The following is an 18,201-nucleotide window of genomic DNA, read 5'->3' as shown; positions in this document are numbered from 1 at the left end:
TCATACAACTTGCTGAGTAGTGAGTTTAATTACACAGCAATATTGTAATGCAGCAAAAAACAAATGTACCAGCCCAACGTGAATTGCACATTATTGAGTTTACAGACTCAATGTCACAGCTAAGAAATCTTTTGGAAAGCTGCTAAACCAATTATAATTCATGATGTGTCTTTTCGCACATCACAAAAACAATCCCCACTTTTGACTAAGTTTATACCAAATACAATCTAGCCTCTTGCTACCTTTAGAAATGAATTATATTCCTACTATACATTCTCAGAAATTGCTGGTGATGGCAGTACTGGAGTGCACCCAAAATCTATGAATTGCCTAGGAAATTCAGCCATTCTAATTTCCTTACCAATTTTTACAGATGTACATGTCATTATAATAAAACTTGAACAATAAGCAATTATTGTATGCCAGCCATCAAATGGATCTTTCACAAAGATGCAGCAAATACTCATCTACTACTAAAACTACAATTTAAAACTTTCATTTCAACAGGTAGACAAGCAGAAAAGAGTTGTCAGAAGAATAAAGAGAAAAAGGTATACAGAAGAGAAATCACTAGGAAAAAATGCTGGAAACTAGTCAGGAATTCAGTAATTTATAATGCCAGACAAGGTTGATAGAAGAAAAGTAACGTGTCTTCTTTGTAAGACAGATTGTCAGAAGGGAATGACTAGGGACTGTGTTCTTCTGACAATTCCCTTGGGAATTACTGGGCTAGAAGCAAAACTTCTGCTTTTTTAACATACAGATGGGCATTAAATGGGCTCTCAAGACTTACATGCTAGCCCAGTATCTCAAAATGTCTATTGTTCAAAAAGTATGGCTTTTCAAAAGCAGAGGTAAATGTATTAACATAACAGATACTGAGAAGCTGACTGAGTATCACATCTGCAGACACACACCTCCTGCATCAGTGGAAGTCAGTAGTCATGGTCAAAGTCATTAGAGAGAAGTTCCTGAAAGAAGTAAGATTTTGTTATTGAAACTACATCCTGAGCACTGACACTCACAGCTCTTAAAAGCAAGCTACCTTTTCTAATCTGCTCATGAAAAAAGTCCCACCAAAATAATTTCACATTACAGTTTTCTACTAGTATTCCCTTTAGCTGGCCTGGAGAAAATAAGTTTTGAAAAACTGTCCAGCTAAATCTCATTTGTTCTGCATCTCAAAAGAGGAGGAAGTAAATCTGTACTGTCTCTCATTTATCTAATAATACACAATTGTTTTGGGACAATCTGTATTCATCCTAATTTATTCACCTGTAAATTACCCCAATTAGGTCCCCTTGTCTCAGGTAATTATTAAGGCTATAAATGTCTTCACAGTTTCAAACGCCTGTGAGGGATATTGTGGGCAGGAAGGATCATATAAGGAAGTCCATGATAAGTCAGTAAGACCACGATGTAAGCAGACAGAATTGGCAGCTTTACACACCCAGTGTATAGAGTATATGCGTATACAGTAGAATGCATATACAATAGAGTGGGTCATGTGATATAAAAACTTTTATTTCATAATTTTGCAGGATATGAAGTGAGCATTTGCTGCCTGGAATAGTAGAGGATTGCAAAGAAATCCTCATGTAAAATAGTTGTGGGTTATTTCATTAACAGATTCTTAAACTACATTGCTACCACACTGGCAGGTTTCTCTTAAGATACTAGTAACTAAAACGTGGGGCTTTTTCTGTTCTTTTTTTAACAAAGAAAGCAAGGAATAACAATTTTAGATGCTGTAAAATCTATGTGCACACGGAAAGAATTTGTAGCCTTTGTAATAATTTCAGTAAAGTACTTTGGTTGTCAGAGTTCTCAGGAGGCCTGTTCCTCTCTCTCCTGAGAGTGGCAAATATAAAGTATTGATAGACACAGAAAGACAGTTTAATCTCCTCATTTTCTCTTCACACTGAGGGCTTTCTTGGGTCCACTGCTGCAGGAAGGTACTTGAAATAAGTATCAACAAAATTCTGTTAAGGATTCAAGTATCACTGCTGGTACGTTAAAAAATTAACTGCTTGGTGGTGCTTTCTTCATGCTTGATTTTTTTCTCAAGATAAGGTGGCATCCACTTAAAAAGAACTGGCAGGCCAAAAAAAAAAAAATCAAGGAAAATGCTGGATGGAGCAATGTGACACATGTAAAAATGAACTGAAATTATCTCTGAACAGAGAGATCTAGCTGGAGCTCAGGAAAGAAAGGAGTTTATCACCTTAACAAGAAGAGGCAGCCAGCTCAGCAGAACTACAAGGATGTTGTGAGGTTATGCAGCGAGAAAATTACAAGGGCCAAAGCCCAGCTAGAATGTAATCTGTCTACTGCCATAAAAGACAATGAAAAATGTTTCAGTAAACATTCACACCAAAAGGAAAGCTAAAAGGAATCTCCATCCTTAACTGGATGCTTGGGAAAACATAATGACAAAAAATGAGGAAAAAGCTGAGGTACTTAACCACTTTCTTTGCTTCAGTCTTTAATACCACTTGTCCTGTGAGAACCAGTCCCTTGAGCTTGAAGATGGGTAGGCAGCAGAATGAAGCCCCAACAATCCAACAGGAAATGGTCAGCAACCTACTACACCACTTAGACACACACAAATCTATGGGACTGGGTGGGATCCATCCAGAGGTACTGAGGGAGCTGGTGGAAGAGTTTGCTGAGCCACGCTGCATCATTTACCAGCAGTTCAAGGCTAACTTGGGTGGTCCCATTGAATGGAGGTTGACAAATGTTACACCCATCTTCAAGGTGGGTCAAAATGTGAAATCAGGGAACTACAGGCCTGTCAGACTGAGCACCAGGGAAACTGGGACCTTCCCTCAGTGCCAAGGAAAGTCATGGAGCAAATCATCCCAAGTGTCATGAAACAGCATGTGCAGTACAATGACACAATGAGGCTCAGCCAGCAGGGGTTTCTGAAAGGCAGGCGCTGCTCCATCAACAGGATTTCCTTCTGTAACAAGGTGACCTGCTTAGTAGATAAGGAAAAGGGGATATATGTTGTCTGCCTGGACTTTCATAAAGCTTTTAATGGCATTTTACACAACATTCCCCTGGAGAAACTGTTTCTGTGGTTTGGGCAGGCACATTGGTCACGGAGTAAAAAAACCTCCTGGAAGTCTGGGCTTAAAGTAGTAGTGGGTGTAATTACATCAGCTGGGAGCTGATGGTCAGTGGTGGTCCCCAGGGCGCAGTACTAGGTCCTGTAGTTCTGTTCAATAATTTCACTGATGACCTGGACAACAGGATCAAATGAATGGTCAGTCATTTTACGTGATTGCAAAACACCAAGTTGGGTGGGAGTGTTGATCTTCTGGAGGGAAGATTCTGTGATTGTGTAAGGCTCTGCAGTGGGATCTGGAATCTGGACAGGCTGGATTGATGGGCCAAGGCCAGTGGTGTGAGGTTCAACCACAATAAGTGCTGGGTCCCTTGAGTCACAGTAATCCCAGACAGCATTCCAGGTTTGTAGAACATCAATGGCATCCTGGCCTGTACCAGCAATAGTGTGGCCAGGAGGAGGACCAGGACATGGATTGTCCCCCTGTACCCATCACTGGTGAGGCCACACCACAAATCCTGTGCTCAGTTCTGGGCCCCTTGCTCCAAGACTGACATTGAGGTGCTGGAGTGTGTCCACAGAATTGCGATGGAGCTGGTGAAGGACCTGGAGTACAAGTCCTGTGAGGACTGAGTGAGGCAGCTGGGGGTGTTTAGCCTGGAAAAAAGAAGGCTCAGGGGTGACCTTATTACTCTCTACAACTGCCTAAAAGGAGGCTATAGGCCAGGTGCCAGTTGGTCTCTTGTCCTAGGCAAGAAGTGCTGCCTTGTGAGATGTGATCTGAGATGTGAGAAAATGCCCTCAGGTTTCCTTAGTGAAGGTTTAGATTGGAAATGAGGAAAAATTTCATCAAAAGAGTTATCAAGCACTGGAACTGGCTGCCCTGGTTGCAGTCAAAAGACATGAAGAGATGGCACTTATGGACATGGTTTAGCGGTGGCCTTGGCAGTATTAGGTTAATGGTTGAACTCAGTGATTTTAAAGGTATTTTCCTACCTTTATGATTCTGTGAAAATTAATTTCCCATTCCTGCTTTTGACAGCTGTAATCTGAATGCCTTAACCAGAACTAATACATATTTTTTTAAAGAGGATGCTTTCTGGATTTTATCAGAACCTCAAAAAATTGCCAAATTGTGGTTCTGCAAAAAATCCTTGTGAACTCCTGAATACAGGATCAATTGTTCTTCCAAACACATCTAATTTCATCAACACTTAATATGCTCTTACTTTTAAGGAATAATTTCAGCAGCATTCCATAAGCTACCATGTTAAAACAATGTAATTTGATTTATAGATTTTAGCAAGTGAATTCACTCTGGGCTGTGGACATGACTACCCCCAGTGCAACTTCACCTTCTCAATGGATAACACCAACATTTATACACTTCCAAGTAAACTAAAACACAGTGTGGTTATGTCATGGCAGCAATTACACTCATTTTTGTTCACCTAGTTTTCTTCATAACCAGCAGGTGAATCCACGACAATGAAGAATTCTCTGTAAACTCATCACTGAAGGACCAGGGCACTTAAGAGGGCAAGAGCCTAGAAGGATGTTTGCTGCTTCAGGAGATGTGTGCTCAGCTGTCCTGTAATCAGACCTCTCAATGGATTCAAAGTGAGCTTCACTCCACAATTATTTTTTTTCTTCCTTGCAATCAATATAATATGGTGGTATCCATCTCCCCCAAACATGGATACTGCCTAAGCCTCCCTGTTCTTCTGTGATTTTAGTAAGGTAACATGGGAACAACTTCATCCAAATCTTACACATATATGTATATAAAACATATTGGCAGCCACAATATATACAGAAACAAATAAATCTTCTAGCTATATACCAAGAGTAATAACTTCTAGCAAAATTCTATGATATGCCAGTGCAATAGCCATTAGGAATCAAAACAAAAAAACCAAACAAACCAACAAAAAACAAAACAAACAAATGAACAAACCAAACCAAACCAACAAACAAAAAATGAAGGAATTGTGTAATACCCTCCCCTAAATGATGAGACCAAAGAACTTATGATTATCCTGATGCATAATCTGTGAACTGACATCTGGCCTACTGGTCAGAACAGTAATGTTCTTGGTGCTCTGCTAGGGGCTGTTTGACAAGTTACAGGGCATTAATACTTCAAGTGGCACGTGGCACACATAAATGCTGTCTGTTGGTATCAGTTACTCAGGGTTGCAGTATATGCACTCCCTAGTTGTGTCCATGCATCATTAAACTAACCACGAAAGTTGTCATCTCATGTCCTTTAAGATATCATGTACTGTCCCCCTTACTGAAGTCTTGCCATGAACTGCAGGAGGGATTTGTCCTGCTGTTGCTTCCAGGAGTAGCCATATACTTCTTTACACCTCTAACACCTTCTGTGTTGAAGGAAAACAGGTTGGTGAGCATACTGGACAGCTAACTCATAGGTTTAAACCCTGTAAATTGAGGAGTAATTAGACTAAGAAATCAGGTATAACACTCAAGAAATAAATAATGTTGAAATTAAAAAATCTAAATATGTGTCTACAGTTAAAACACTTAATAACTTCCCACCTCATATATTTAGTAAATGCTAACACAAACCAAGAGAAATACATGTGAGAAGAGATCAGTGTATACCCTGATTTGGTTGTTATTGAATACAAAGACAGTTTCATGAGGCTTCAAGACTGAACTTTTGCTGCTCCCTACCTTCCTTCTAAAAAATAAATCACCGTGTCCAAACATTGGAATTCTGGTTTACTGTGAGCTGAACTGAAATTATGTAGTGGATTCAGCACATCCTGGAAGAGCAAAAAGCTCCTGCTATCTTTTTGAGCTGGTTGAAAAGTGAAAACAGATTAGAAAAATAAGTTCTTCAACAGGCAGCAACATTTCTTTTACTCCAGATTTGATGAACAAGTCCTCCCAGCAGGACTAACACCTGATACGCACATTGTATAGATTAGTAAGTTTTAGTCTGAGAAGAAAAGAACCACTTTCTTCAGCAGTTCCAGTAGCTGCTGCAGGTATATTGTCTAATGAAAATACAAGAACATTTCTCTAAGAAATGTGAAATTTGTTTGACGTTTCCATCAAACAATTATATGTTGTTCATACACTATCTGTGAAGCACTGAGGCATATCCAGACCTGATTAAATTTATTCTTAGCTCCAGATCAGACTTCCCCACTAGGACAACAAGCATTTCTTCACCTTTGCCTTACCAGATCCTTGATGCAGCAGGCACTTACAAAAGGGGCTTCTAATAAGAACATAGCCACATTTACTTAGTATCTTGATCATCCTGAATCAGAATGTCAAGATCATTGAGCATTAACAGAGACTTTTGTAGTGTTTCACATTAAAGGAAAAATTTTCAAAGATGTGTAAGAGAGATTTTGTGACTGACTTCTATTCAGACCACTGGGATGAGAACAGCTCAATTTCCAAGCACTGATCTAAAATGCATCCTCTCAAATACCATATTTTAAAAAAGATGCCAGACTTTTCAAGAACAACAGTATCATTTCTACTGATATATGTCAGTTAACACTCCTCTCAGGAAAATATTAGGTCTGCAAAAAGCAGAAGAGCTCAAAGACTTTCACAGGAGAAAAATGTGGAGTCCTCCTAGGAGCTGTATCCCTTGAGCTGCAAAGCCAGCACTCTCTGGTGCTGCTCTGTAAGCCAGGCTCTTCTCCACAACATACTGAACAGGACTAAGTGAAAAGTGGTCTTGCAACAAACAGCACTTCTGCATATCAGTGGTCCCTGGAGGCTTTTACTTCTGGAAGTTAGCAGGAAGTACTAGCTTAGCACATAAAAGACTCAAGAGCATCATGAAGGTAAATGAGGATTAGAGTCACATTATGAGAAAGATGTCAAAGGGCACTTGATGAACACCACAAAGCTTAACATCCAAAGTATTCATTGCAGACATGGAGGGAAACAGAATCTTTCTCCAACTGCAAATTTTGCTCATTTGTGCTATGTGCACAATGTGGTTTTTAACAGCTATGAGAGCCATGGTAGTTCATGTAAGTGCATAAGGGAAATCAAAATCTCAGCTGCCTTTTGAAAATGTAATACACTATACTACACATAGATAAACTACTATCTTTTCCCTAATGATTTTTATCACTACTAATGTAATCTCACAAACTAAATATCAGGAAGTGTAAATAAGCTGTTAAAACAGAGTCTGAAGAACCGTTCTTCAGAAGCTGTTCTTTACAGCAGAAGTTTTCTATTCTGCAAGGAATTTTTACAGGTTATCTCTAAGTGACAGAGAAAGATATATGGAATTCCCTCTTTCATATTCTTAATTAAATACATATTTCTTATTTAATGAAAAGATTTTCTAAGATTATTCTTGATTCATTTGTTCAAATGGCAAAGACTAGAACAACCAAAGCTTGGAAGCCCATTAGAAAATAATAATTCTCAGCAGTTAAAGCAACAAACATGAACTAAATATTAAGATGTTATGTTCTCAAAGTCATAGGAATTAGTTCAAGAGATTCCAACTCTCTAACTTAAAAAAGAAAACCAATCAAATACCACAAAAACCCATCCCAAAACAAAAAATCAAGAAAACAAACAAGAATGAATAGGAATCTGAGAAGGTACTTACTACAATGTCTTCAGGGAAAGTATCCAGACTGAAGGAGCCATCATCAAACATGACTTCATAGAAAATCTGAGACGTCACTCCTATGACTCTGCAACTATAGTATCGTGTATTTCTATGTTTCGTGATGACTGTCTGTCCAACTGTAATGGCTTTCCCACACACTTTAGCTCTCTTGAAAAAAAAAAGAATTTAAAAGAAAAAATAAATTTAAAATACCAGCTTATTCATAAAAAATTTATCTGAGTAAAATCAGGGTTGATAACTGCTGAGCACTCAAGATAAAAACTTCAAATTAAATTAATTTAATTCAATCATGTTAACATAATTTCTTTTCCTTACAAAATTTCTCCACTTTGTTGGAAAACAAATGACATCTGAAGAATACTACATCAAAGCATATTTCCTTAAAACTGTTCTGCATTCCATCAATAGTATATACTTAGAAAAAATTGCTAGTTTTGTTTGCAGGATAATTTGTAGAGTTTTTCTGAAGACATAACGTGTGATGAACCAAGAGTATGGTTGTGATTTTTTTAAAATTATGAGATTTTGAAGTATGTATTCTGTATGTATGTATGTAAGTATGTATGAATCATACAGAAGGATTCCTGTATGATTCTACATAATAGAATGAAATTTTGCCCAGTGAGATGCAATAACTAAATGCATATCCAGCTCTTGCCAGAGCTGTCTACAGCAGTGTATGTGAGGAACTTCTTAATCCACATTGTGCAGAGCTTTTGCTGTAAAGCTTCAAACAGCACTGATCATTCTTCATCAGTTATTTGCATAGTATATCAGCAACAATTTTTTTTCATTTTTCACTCACAATTCTCCAGTGCTAATTATATAAATCAGAAGAGTAGCAGGGTTTTTAAACAATGCAAACATTCTACATCAATAACTAATTGATGGATGCTATAACTATAAAAACAATGGAACTTTGTAGGAAGGCAATCACTTAGAAGCTCACACATACAGTCAACTGTCACATCTCAGCTCCCAACTACTGTATCCCTATGAACCTTCCACTTTAAAAGCAACCTTCTTTACCAGGAAATATAAAATCAGCATCTTCTCATCCAAGTCACACAGAAGGCACTTCTTTCTTATAAGCTTAACTACTCAGTATCTCACAAAGGTCCACTGTTTTTACGCAAAGGGGAGCTACTGTGAGTTTGGCTACACCTAAAGAGTTGAAGATTTCTAATTATGTAAGATGCATGTACACTGGAATACCTATATTTTATTAGAAATGTTTATATAAACTGTAAAAGAATACTTTTATACACAGTCCACACTAAATTAATCATCAAATTTCCTCGCACTGCTTTTGAAACCTTCAAAGGCAGTAAATTTTTCAGTCAATACAATAGTCTTAAAACTGTCTTATTAAAATCTGGAAAATCTACAGCTGTAGGATTTTTATTAGTAGAATTGAAGAGAATAAAGAACAGCATTGCTGTATTCATATTTCTAGAGTCCCATACTGTTGCTATTAGATTTCTAGAGTCCTATACTTTCACTCGGTGTTTTCTTATGGCTGCAGATCTTCACAGCACAGACTCCTTCTGCACGTGACTCCTTCTTAGTCAGGACTCCTTCAAGGCTCTCCCTGACTGGCCTACCCACCTCCTTTTATCCCAGTTATCTTCACTAGCCACAGCTGCAGCCCAATGAAGGACATCGCAGCTGCAGCGCATCAAGAACAACTGGGACCTACTGAGGCAAGGCCTATATACAGATATTCAAGTACAATACTGATATTTTACTAGGACTCAAAGGCCACCTCTACTATACAGCATCAGTTCTTTTAGTTAGATTTCGAGTATTAGCAGTAAAGCGAATGCTTTGGAGTAAGAGGAAAAACCCACCCTAAACTCAAAGACTTCTGTTTTTGCGCTGACTTCTTGTCACTATTGGGCTTCCTTCTTGGATCTATTTATGGGATTTATAATTTTTAAACCTCTCTGCTCCTGAAAACTAAGGGCATAGCAAGTACAAGTATTCTGTGCCATTTCTGTAACCTGAACATCATTACAAAGACAAGTACACCTCAGGAGCAGAATAAGAAAGGATCTAACTGGGACATTAGGAACAGGATTAGGAGTTTTAAACGGAATTGATTTAGAAATACTGATGAACAAGCTGGCCACTGCAGCAGATGGCTTAGCAAAATTGAAACAGCCTTTACAGTCATCTCTATTGGCAACAGGAACTAGCCAGTGGCATCTTTCAAAAGTACTGCCAAAGTGGGAAAAGGCCGGGGACCAAGACCACAAGTTAGTAGAAACACTTAGTACAGTTCAAGATAATGTATCTTTAGCTTTCAGTTGTATACAAACACAGTTATAGATGCAGGATGCAGGCAACAGCAGCTCTGATCATACGGGAAGGGGGTGATACTATTAATGTTCAAGATGTGTGTCTTGACACTGAACAGAGTATTTGCCACTTCAAGATTCATCCAGCCACTGATCAGAAAACTGTGCTCGTATATACTGGTAAAGGATGTGTGTGCTTGAGAACTGCTTGTGCTATTGTAAAAATTGGTAACAATGATGCTATTTTGCCTAGTAGAAATCACTGTAATTTTTGTATTTGTAATTTTGTTAAGATTATCGGGTGTGATTTTTTGTACTCAGCCCCAGTGACATCCCAACAACTGATCAAAACCAATTACACGATGCATCACAGACTATCATTGACTTCTATTGAAATGGACCTCACACTGGTAAAACAACTGCCTATTAGAGATCATGAAGAAAATCCAAAAAAGCAGACAGAAAACCTTAATTACTATCCAACCTGATACATAAGAAATAACCAGAATTCTGCAAAAAAATAAAACAAAATGCAGATTATCACTGGTGGGATATAATCTCTGGGTGGTCACCAACTGCAAATGGGATCTTTAATAAATTGTGTCACCCCATTGCAGTTTTGTTAATATTAGCTGGAGTAAGTTAAGGGTTATCTATATAGTATATATATATACATATATATGTATATATACACACACACACTATTCCATCTGTGCGTCAGGGCTCTGCCTGTCACAGACATTTGTAGGATTTAGTTGAGGTCACCTTAGATAGTAAAACTCAATGATGTTCCTAAAGCATTTCCAAGTGCACCCAGAAATAATGTTCTCAGCATACCCACAAATTACTTAACCATTGTATGTATAATAAAATTATTTCTTCCTCAATTTAACTGTCTATAGATAGACTACGTATAAAAATTAACAACATAAATAGCAATTGACTGATATTATCATAGAAGCAATAAAATAGCCATAAGCATGTTTTATCCAATCTTGAAACATATGTAAACATACATGTTCATTTATCTTTCAATTTTTTATTTTATTATATTTGGCTTTTGGTGGGGGCAGAGGTGGTTCAGATGCAAACTAGAGACTATTAATTTATTTATTTCTATGAGATAATAGAAAAAGTATTCTACTACAGAAACCCAAAGAGATATTGCTCTATTAAAAGGTTTAAATCTTCTCCAAAAGAAGATGTAACTCTTCAGAGAAGATGGAGGGCAAATTACAATATTTTAAGAGACAACGCAGATTGATTTAATGATAAAATTTTCAGAGAAGGAATGCCATTTCTCATTAGAAAAATAATAAAACCCAAAAATGCATTCTAGCTCAAGGAGATTATTTTTCAGTAAGTTATCTTCATAGGATTCTTAATTTATTTCCCAGAAAAACATATTCACAAGTACAATCTGTAATTGATTGCATGTCCCAGAAAACATTTCCTGACAGAAAATCTTAACAATTTATGGACGTTAAGAATGCAATTTTTTGATCAGAAAGGACAGCTGTTATATAAGGGAGTCTATCAGATTAAAGAAACAGCTGTGGTAGTTATCAGATTATTGAGAAAACTGTAGTTTAAAAGCATGATTTTCTTTAATGGTACCAAAGCCAAGAATAAACTAAGGTAGTGGCAGAAATACAGAAAACAACCAGATACAAAGAAAGATAATCTCCCCTTCTGTGTGCAGACTTCAAAATTTAAAAGGGAAAATTTCTTTCTCCTTCATTTTCTATATGGCAGGGAACAAAAGCCTTAAATACATAAATTATGTCAATGTGAATTCATAATAACATCATGAAGTAGATATCTGATGTACATCTAAATACCTAGAAACTTTCTCAGGCTACAGTTTTTAATGGAGGATCCTAGAAGATCTGAGACTTATTCCATATCAGAACCTAAATCTCATGTCTCGTTTACTCCTTGGAATTCCAATTTCAGCATAGAAATTATTCATGGCATTTCAAAAATAATCCAGCTCATGATTTTTGAATAACATGTCCTTTTGAAGGCATGGCTTAGTCTTTCTGAGATGTTTAGGGGTTGACAGTAGTTAGCAGACAGTGACAAAACAATGACACTCCATCACTAAGGTATTCAACAGAAAAAGGATCTACAGCTTCCACTGAACAGCATCCCTTCATTCCCTATTTGCTACAGAGGTTAACAACTGGCAGACAATAGTAGAAGATAATTTTAAGTAGCTCCAAAACCAGCAACAGCAGGTATTTGCAGCTCCTGTCTTTGCCTCTTCTAAAGATCATTATTCTTGAAAATGTTACTGGGACTGTCTAGATAGCCCCTTTTGTTCACAATTTCCAAAGGAAATAGCTGGAAGTATAGGTGTGTCTCCAGCTGACTTCCTCTGATCTGCAGGGCTTATATGGATCTTTTGGGGTTGGGTTTATTTTTTTTTCAGTTAGAACAGTTCCATTCAACTCCTTTTTCTCACACTCTTGTGTATGAATGAGTTCTTTTAATCAAAACAAATCCATCTGCAGCACCTATTCTCAACTGTACTTCCACATGTTCTTGCAGTTTTGATGACAGAAATGTGTGAGGGATATGCTTCTTGCTCAGAAACAAGCAGTCAAGAAGAAAAAAAGGAAAAAAAATCCAAACCACAACCTGTAAGTACCAAATCACAGAGCCCTCCTTGCATATTGACAGTCCAATTGACACAAAAAATAACATAGGCAATGACAGAAAACACCCAAAACACTTCATATAGAAAAAACTGTTCTGCTAGCAAATTTTTGTGTTATTTCTAAAGCTATACCTTCAGCAAATATAAGAGGTAGGCTTAGTTTTGAGTCTATGAACATGGAAAAATACTTTTGAAAAGTCATACAAACATTTAAAACCTCCAGTTCTTATTTACTCCATTTGGTAGCATCAGATGAATTCAAGGATTATTGTTTTCCCTTTTGATTTTCTCTTTGAGGATTTTTCTTCAGAAGACCCCACCAGTGTATCAATGACCGATAACAAAAAGGCACTCTAAAATACTGAAGACAATACAAAACCTGATCCCCAGTGAAAAAGGCTTATGAATGTATGTTGAAAAATTGTGCTTGAGTTCACAGGCATAAATAAGTTGGATGCATACTCTACATCCTCACTACAATAACCCTTTGCTTGGGGTGAAGAGATCTGCTAATAATAGTAATAATACACATTTTCTGTTTAGGTAGGCCTTTTTTGTTGAAAACCCTCATTCATTCACATATTAAAATACCACTATAGGTATATGCCACAATTTTTCCTAGTGCCCAAAAGTCATATTTGATTGTTGAGTTTTTAGGTTTTGTTTTTTTTTTTTTATTTTAAGCTTGAAGAAAGCAGCAAACACTAAGTTAGTACAAAGGTAGTCACTGAGCATTTAGATACAATATTTAGAGTCTATTTTAATAAAAAATCAGACAATTTTTTTTTCTTGAAATAGGAGAAATAATAGTGTCCTTGCTTTAGGAACAATGCTTTCTGCTAAATACCAGAAGAGATTTTTTTTTCCTACTGACAAGATAATCTATTTGACTCCTGTAAAAATTTGCTAAGTGAGTATAATATTTCAGTCTGCATGATTTCCTGTTCTGCTTCTAAGCCAGGAAACTGAAACAACAGCCAAAAAAGAAGTTGATTAGAAGTAAGATACATTGCTATGCCTAATGGTGAAGAGCAATGTTATTTCTGCATGAAGGAACAGCTAAAAGCCAAGAAAAGCACACCAAGAGAACCAATGGTGAGAAAACTTCTGAAGGCTTAAAGATGCAATTAGATTAATTATCCAAAAGACAGAGTATAAACCCAAGCATTTAAAAACACAGGGCAATCTTGTTTGTCTGAGGAGTAAGATAAGAATTTTACAGAAAAACATTCTTTAACAAAGTATCTGCTCTTTCCAAATTTTGGCCCAATTGAAAACACAAAAGCATAACTTCTATTTCTCTTCTGCGAACCTGACTTTTAGCTGAGCCAGTGGGGGAAAAAAAGGGTAATAACAGTGAATCTTTTCAAAAAAGTTAGTGCTAAGTTTCATGAAAAGATGTAATAGTCTCATTCCAAAACACTTTCTATGTCCTTCACACAATCCCTTAAGCAATAGCCACACAAAATCCTGGTTTTTTTCCATAGTTGATGGGATTTCTTTTCTTCTAAACTACCTAATATAGGTCAAGAAAATCACTAAGAAAGCATGGAATTTACGGGACTGATGCAAATCTCACTACCTAGATTATAAAGACTTGTGTCAAAAAGATACTAGAAAACATTTGGGAAATGTTGGCACTATTTTTATTGGCCATGAATTTAATCTAGTAATTTTCAACCTTCTTTTTTTTCCCCAAAAAACCCCAAGTACAGTATCTTAAATTGCCCGTACAGATAGAAGTTTAAGTTTGTTTGCTTTTCAAACCAAACTGATTTTCTTGGGAAATGTTTGCAAGAAATTAAAACCACATTAAGTGTGCTGGTTTAATGTGTTCATTTTGGAAAACAAAAGTATTATAAAAAATAACAGTTCTATGGAAATTTTAAAAAGGGATGAACAATATGTCTCCCTTTAAAAAATGTCACCTGCAACTTGAATACTCAGGACTGGTTACTCCAGTTGGGAGGCATTATCATTTAGTACACTTGGAAGAAATCCTACCCTTCAGTAGTCTTATTAAGTCTTGTCATTAAGACCAATGATTCACTGACAAGTTCTTGAGAGATCAACATCTATGACACAGACATTACCTGGGTTTATGCCTTTCATTTCTAATGCATAAAGGAGAAAAAAAATTGCAACTTGACTAACTTTCCAAGATTTTTCCTTAGTAAGCCTATGTTAAATCCTTCTGGTTTGCTAGGAAGCAAAATACAGCTTTAAAAGCCCAAGATGAATAGTGTAAGTTCTCTCTTAACTGAGATCCTAACCATTTATTCAAGTGAAAGACACTAAACTAATTCTTGATTGTGTCTCATCTAAAATTAAAGGCTCTTCCTCAGCACATAATAGAAATAAAAAGGCAGTCATAACATGAATTTTCATAGCATGCAAGTGTTACTTTGCCAGATGACAGAATAATTATAATTGAATATTTTCAAGAGACTCTTTAGCTGCAGAACAAAGATTTTATATATACACCACATCCATTACCTCACAGGATCTGTGAGTATTTGTAAGATATTGTGATCTGGGTATTTATAATACACTTCAGGTTAACAAAACAGAGAACTCAGAGATTTGTTCTGGCTGTCAAAACAATATACTCAACAAGGACTTTAAATTAAAAAACATGTTAGGCATATCAGGTATAACTTCTCCCAGGTAACAGCATAACGAAAATCCTTCAAGCTGTAAAAGACTGCTATGCATGAAAGTATGATAGATAGAATTATGATAATACTTAGTGTGGATTCTCTCCTTCATTTTCTCTGGAAACGTACTTTAATTCAGCAATTCCATTTTTCAACAAATAAGAAAATGTATTTCTTACCACATTTTGACTGATCTTGTGCCTGAAACATGTGATGTAGACAACATATGGCCAGTCATCAGGTTCCATCAGCACTCCTGCAGCATGGGCACAGGTAACATGGAAGGATGCTGGGCAGCGTCCATATGAACACTGAATGCAGGCACCAGAGATTTTCTTAACTCTGTGCCTGCAGAAGATACATTTCTGTAGGAGCAAAATAAACAGAATATTTTCTGTATTTCTCCAACTTCAATGACTCCTGCAAGTAACTCAAAGACCAAAAAATTGCTTGTGATCAAATGAATACATTTTTTATCTTGCAATATACACAGTGAAAGGAACAGCAGTTACTAATTACAAGGCAACTTAGTAATATAATTAATACATAGCATTTTTGCCTTTTTATCTAAATGTGTTCCAATGCTACAGCAAGAAAACACAGAGCGAGGTAGACAGATAGATGTTTAAAAGTTTAATTTTAAATTCCATACTCTGAAAATTAACTTATTCCTCCTAAAATTCATAAATCCAAAACCCTTTACATTATTTGACTAAAAACAACAACAAGACTCAAAAATAAAGAGAAGAGGTGCAACTGAAATGTCAGGCTAAACAGGACTTCCACATATCATTTGACTTAGCTCCCTACTATGAAGCTAGACTAAATATATATGTCTTTGTAAAATGGCTAATCTAACACATTCAGGAAACAGTTTCTACAACATCCTCAGATAGCCTGTAACAGACGATAAATCGCCTCTAAGTTAGAGACATTTTATTTCAAGCCTTTGCATAATTATACAGCTGAAGGCTGTTCCTAAGACCATTTTTATTTTTTATCCTGGTTTTCATTGGTTGAGTATTTAACATAATGTCAATACAGTAGGCTGTATTTCCTCATGCCATATATTCAAACATCATGTCAACAGCCTTACTGGTACCAAGACACACTGGGTTTTTTTTCCCTTTTGCCAAAAAGAAGACCACATCAAAACAATGTCACTCCTTTGTAAGTGGCACAGGTAATGAGCCAACAGGAAAAGAAGACAAAGGGATATAAGCTACATAAACTAAGTCTGACTAGTACGTTCTAATATACTAAAAAAGGCAGTACAAGACAAACTGTACCTTGCCACTATGAGGCATTAGCAAGCATACTAGACAGAATATTACTTCAGTAACTTCTATGGACAACTGTTTTATATAACATATGAGAATTATCCTCTGATATCTCTCATCGTGGCTAACAAAAATACAAATGCTATTGATGTTCATGAAATTATCTCAGCTATTATAAACACATTTTATGCAATGACACAAAACAATAAATTCAATAAAACATACTCAGAATATTGCTTAATTCCATTTCTTCTAAATTTGCTGCCCACCAAATTGCTAAACACACTCATCTGCTTATGCTGAGAATATAAGTAAAAATAATTTTGGGGTGGTTTTGCTGCATGATTAGTAATTCAAAGTGTTTACTGTTAACTCACATCTAATTCTTATTCAGAGGTAACCAAAGAACGTTATTCTCCATTGTTTCTTGTTTTTCATATTCTGCTTAAAACCATAAGAAATTTTATTGTATAATTCATCACTTAAATAGTTTCAATGGCTTCTGACATGCAGTTTGTGACAGAAATAATACTTTTGGTAAGGGCTAGCCCTGTCAAGCTCACTGGTTCTAATTCCTGTATTATTCTGAATGTGAACTCTTCAAGTTCTGCCCTCATGTTCACCCTTTGAAAGTGAACTGCTTGCATGGCTTTGCACAAGCAGAAATGAAGAGTAGTGCCTCTGAAATTAGGGAAAAATTTTAGCTATCGCTCACTAAAAGGACCTGAATTCAGCTCTACTGTAGCACCATTTGGTTTAAAGACTAGTAAGCGGTAAAGACGATTTGCCTTAAAAGAAATATTTCAGAAATTTCGCTCATGGGCTGGTATCTTATTGTGTGTTTGTATTCATGTGCAAATGAGATCATTATCAGGTAGGTGGAGTAACTGTTTTCCAAGGGAGCTTAGAGATTTCTTTTATATATACGTATTCAGAACCTACTAAGTGGAAATTCCAGATAGAAAATACAACTGAAATCTAGTATGTGTAATACCTAGATACTGAGTTCATATAAATAACAGAGGTCCTCTTGAATGCTTTTTCATACAGATATACACAAAGTCAACAATCAGATTAATGGAAGAAGAAAGACCAAAGCACTTATGAATATTAAAAAACCCCCAAACAAAGAAAAAACAACAAACCACAACCCCAAACAATCACACAACCAAGCAAAAAAATCCCAAAACCAAAACCGCACACAAAAAGTTCCACATGTGTTCTGAAATAAACACCCTGAAAATGTAGTTCAAACAAAATGCAGAGAAGGAAAAAAAGGAATAAAGTACATCTCAGCTAGTGTTAACCAAAGAAACTGTAACAGTAGAGCAGGAAATGCTGGTCCCCTTAAATTACCGGCTGCATGTGCACAAGGGAGCAAACATGTAAACATTAAAATGTGGTTGTAAGTTTCTCCTGTATCTTACTAAAGTGTTATAAAACCTCGGGAAATGCAAAAATCCAAAACTACACTACGTGAGTAAAGCTTTAGAACAAAGATGAACTCACAACTCCATATACATACAACTGCTCTTCTAAATTAATATTTTAAAGTTTATTACTTTCCAGAAGAAGAAAAGG

At 36.3% G+C, this 18,201-nt stretch overlaps 1 protein-coding gene across 5 annotated transcripts in view; it reads right to left on the bottom strand.

The window, feature by feature from the left end:
* KDM4C (lysine demethylase 4C) overlaps positions 1-18,201 on the bottom strand; it is a 251,585-nt gene that overhangs the window by 18,009 nt on the left and 215,375 nt on the right. For 3 of the 5 annotated variants that reach the window (XM_063179660.1, XM_063179661.1, XM_063179662.1), the window contains 2 exons: positions 15,520-15,705; positions 7,698-7,868 (listed from right to left, as the gene is read on the bottom strand). In XM_063179660.1, the coding sequence (XP_063035730.1) occupies positions 7,698-7,868; positions 15,520-15,705 (357 nt within the window). Of the gene's footprint in view, positions 1-7,697; positions 7,869-15,519; positions 15,706-18,201 lie in introns of those variants that run through there. The other 2 variants (XR_010031030.1, XM_063179663.1) reach the window with 2 other exon arrangements.

The sequence above is a fragment of the Melospiza melodia genome, chromosome Z, assembly GCF_035770615.1.
Source record: "Melospiza melodia melodia isolate bMelMel2 chromosome Z, bMelMel2.pri, whole genome shotgun sequence".
Classification (NCBI taxonomy): Eukaryota; Metazoa; Chordata; class Aves; order Passeriformes; family Passerellidae; genus Melospiza; species Melospiza melodia.
The sequence above is the reverse complement of the archived record's forward strand: the minus strand, read 5'-3'. Positions and strand labels throughout refer to the sequence as shown.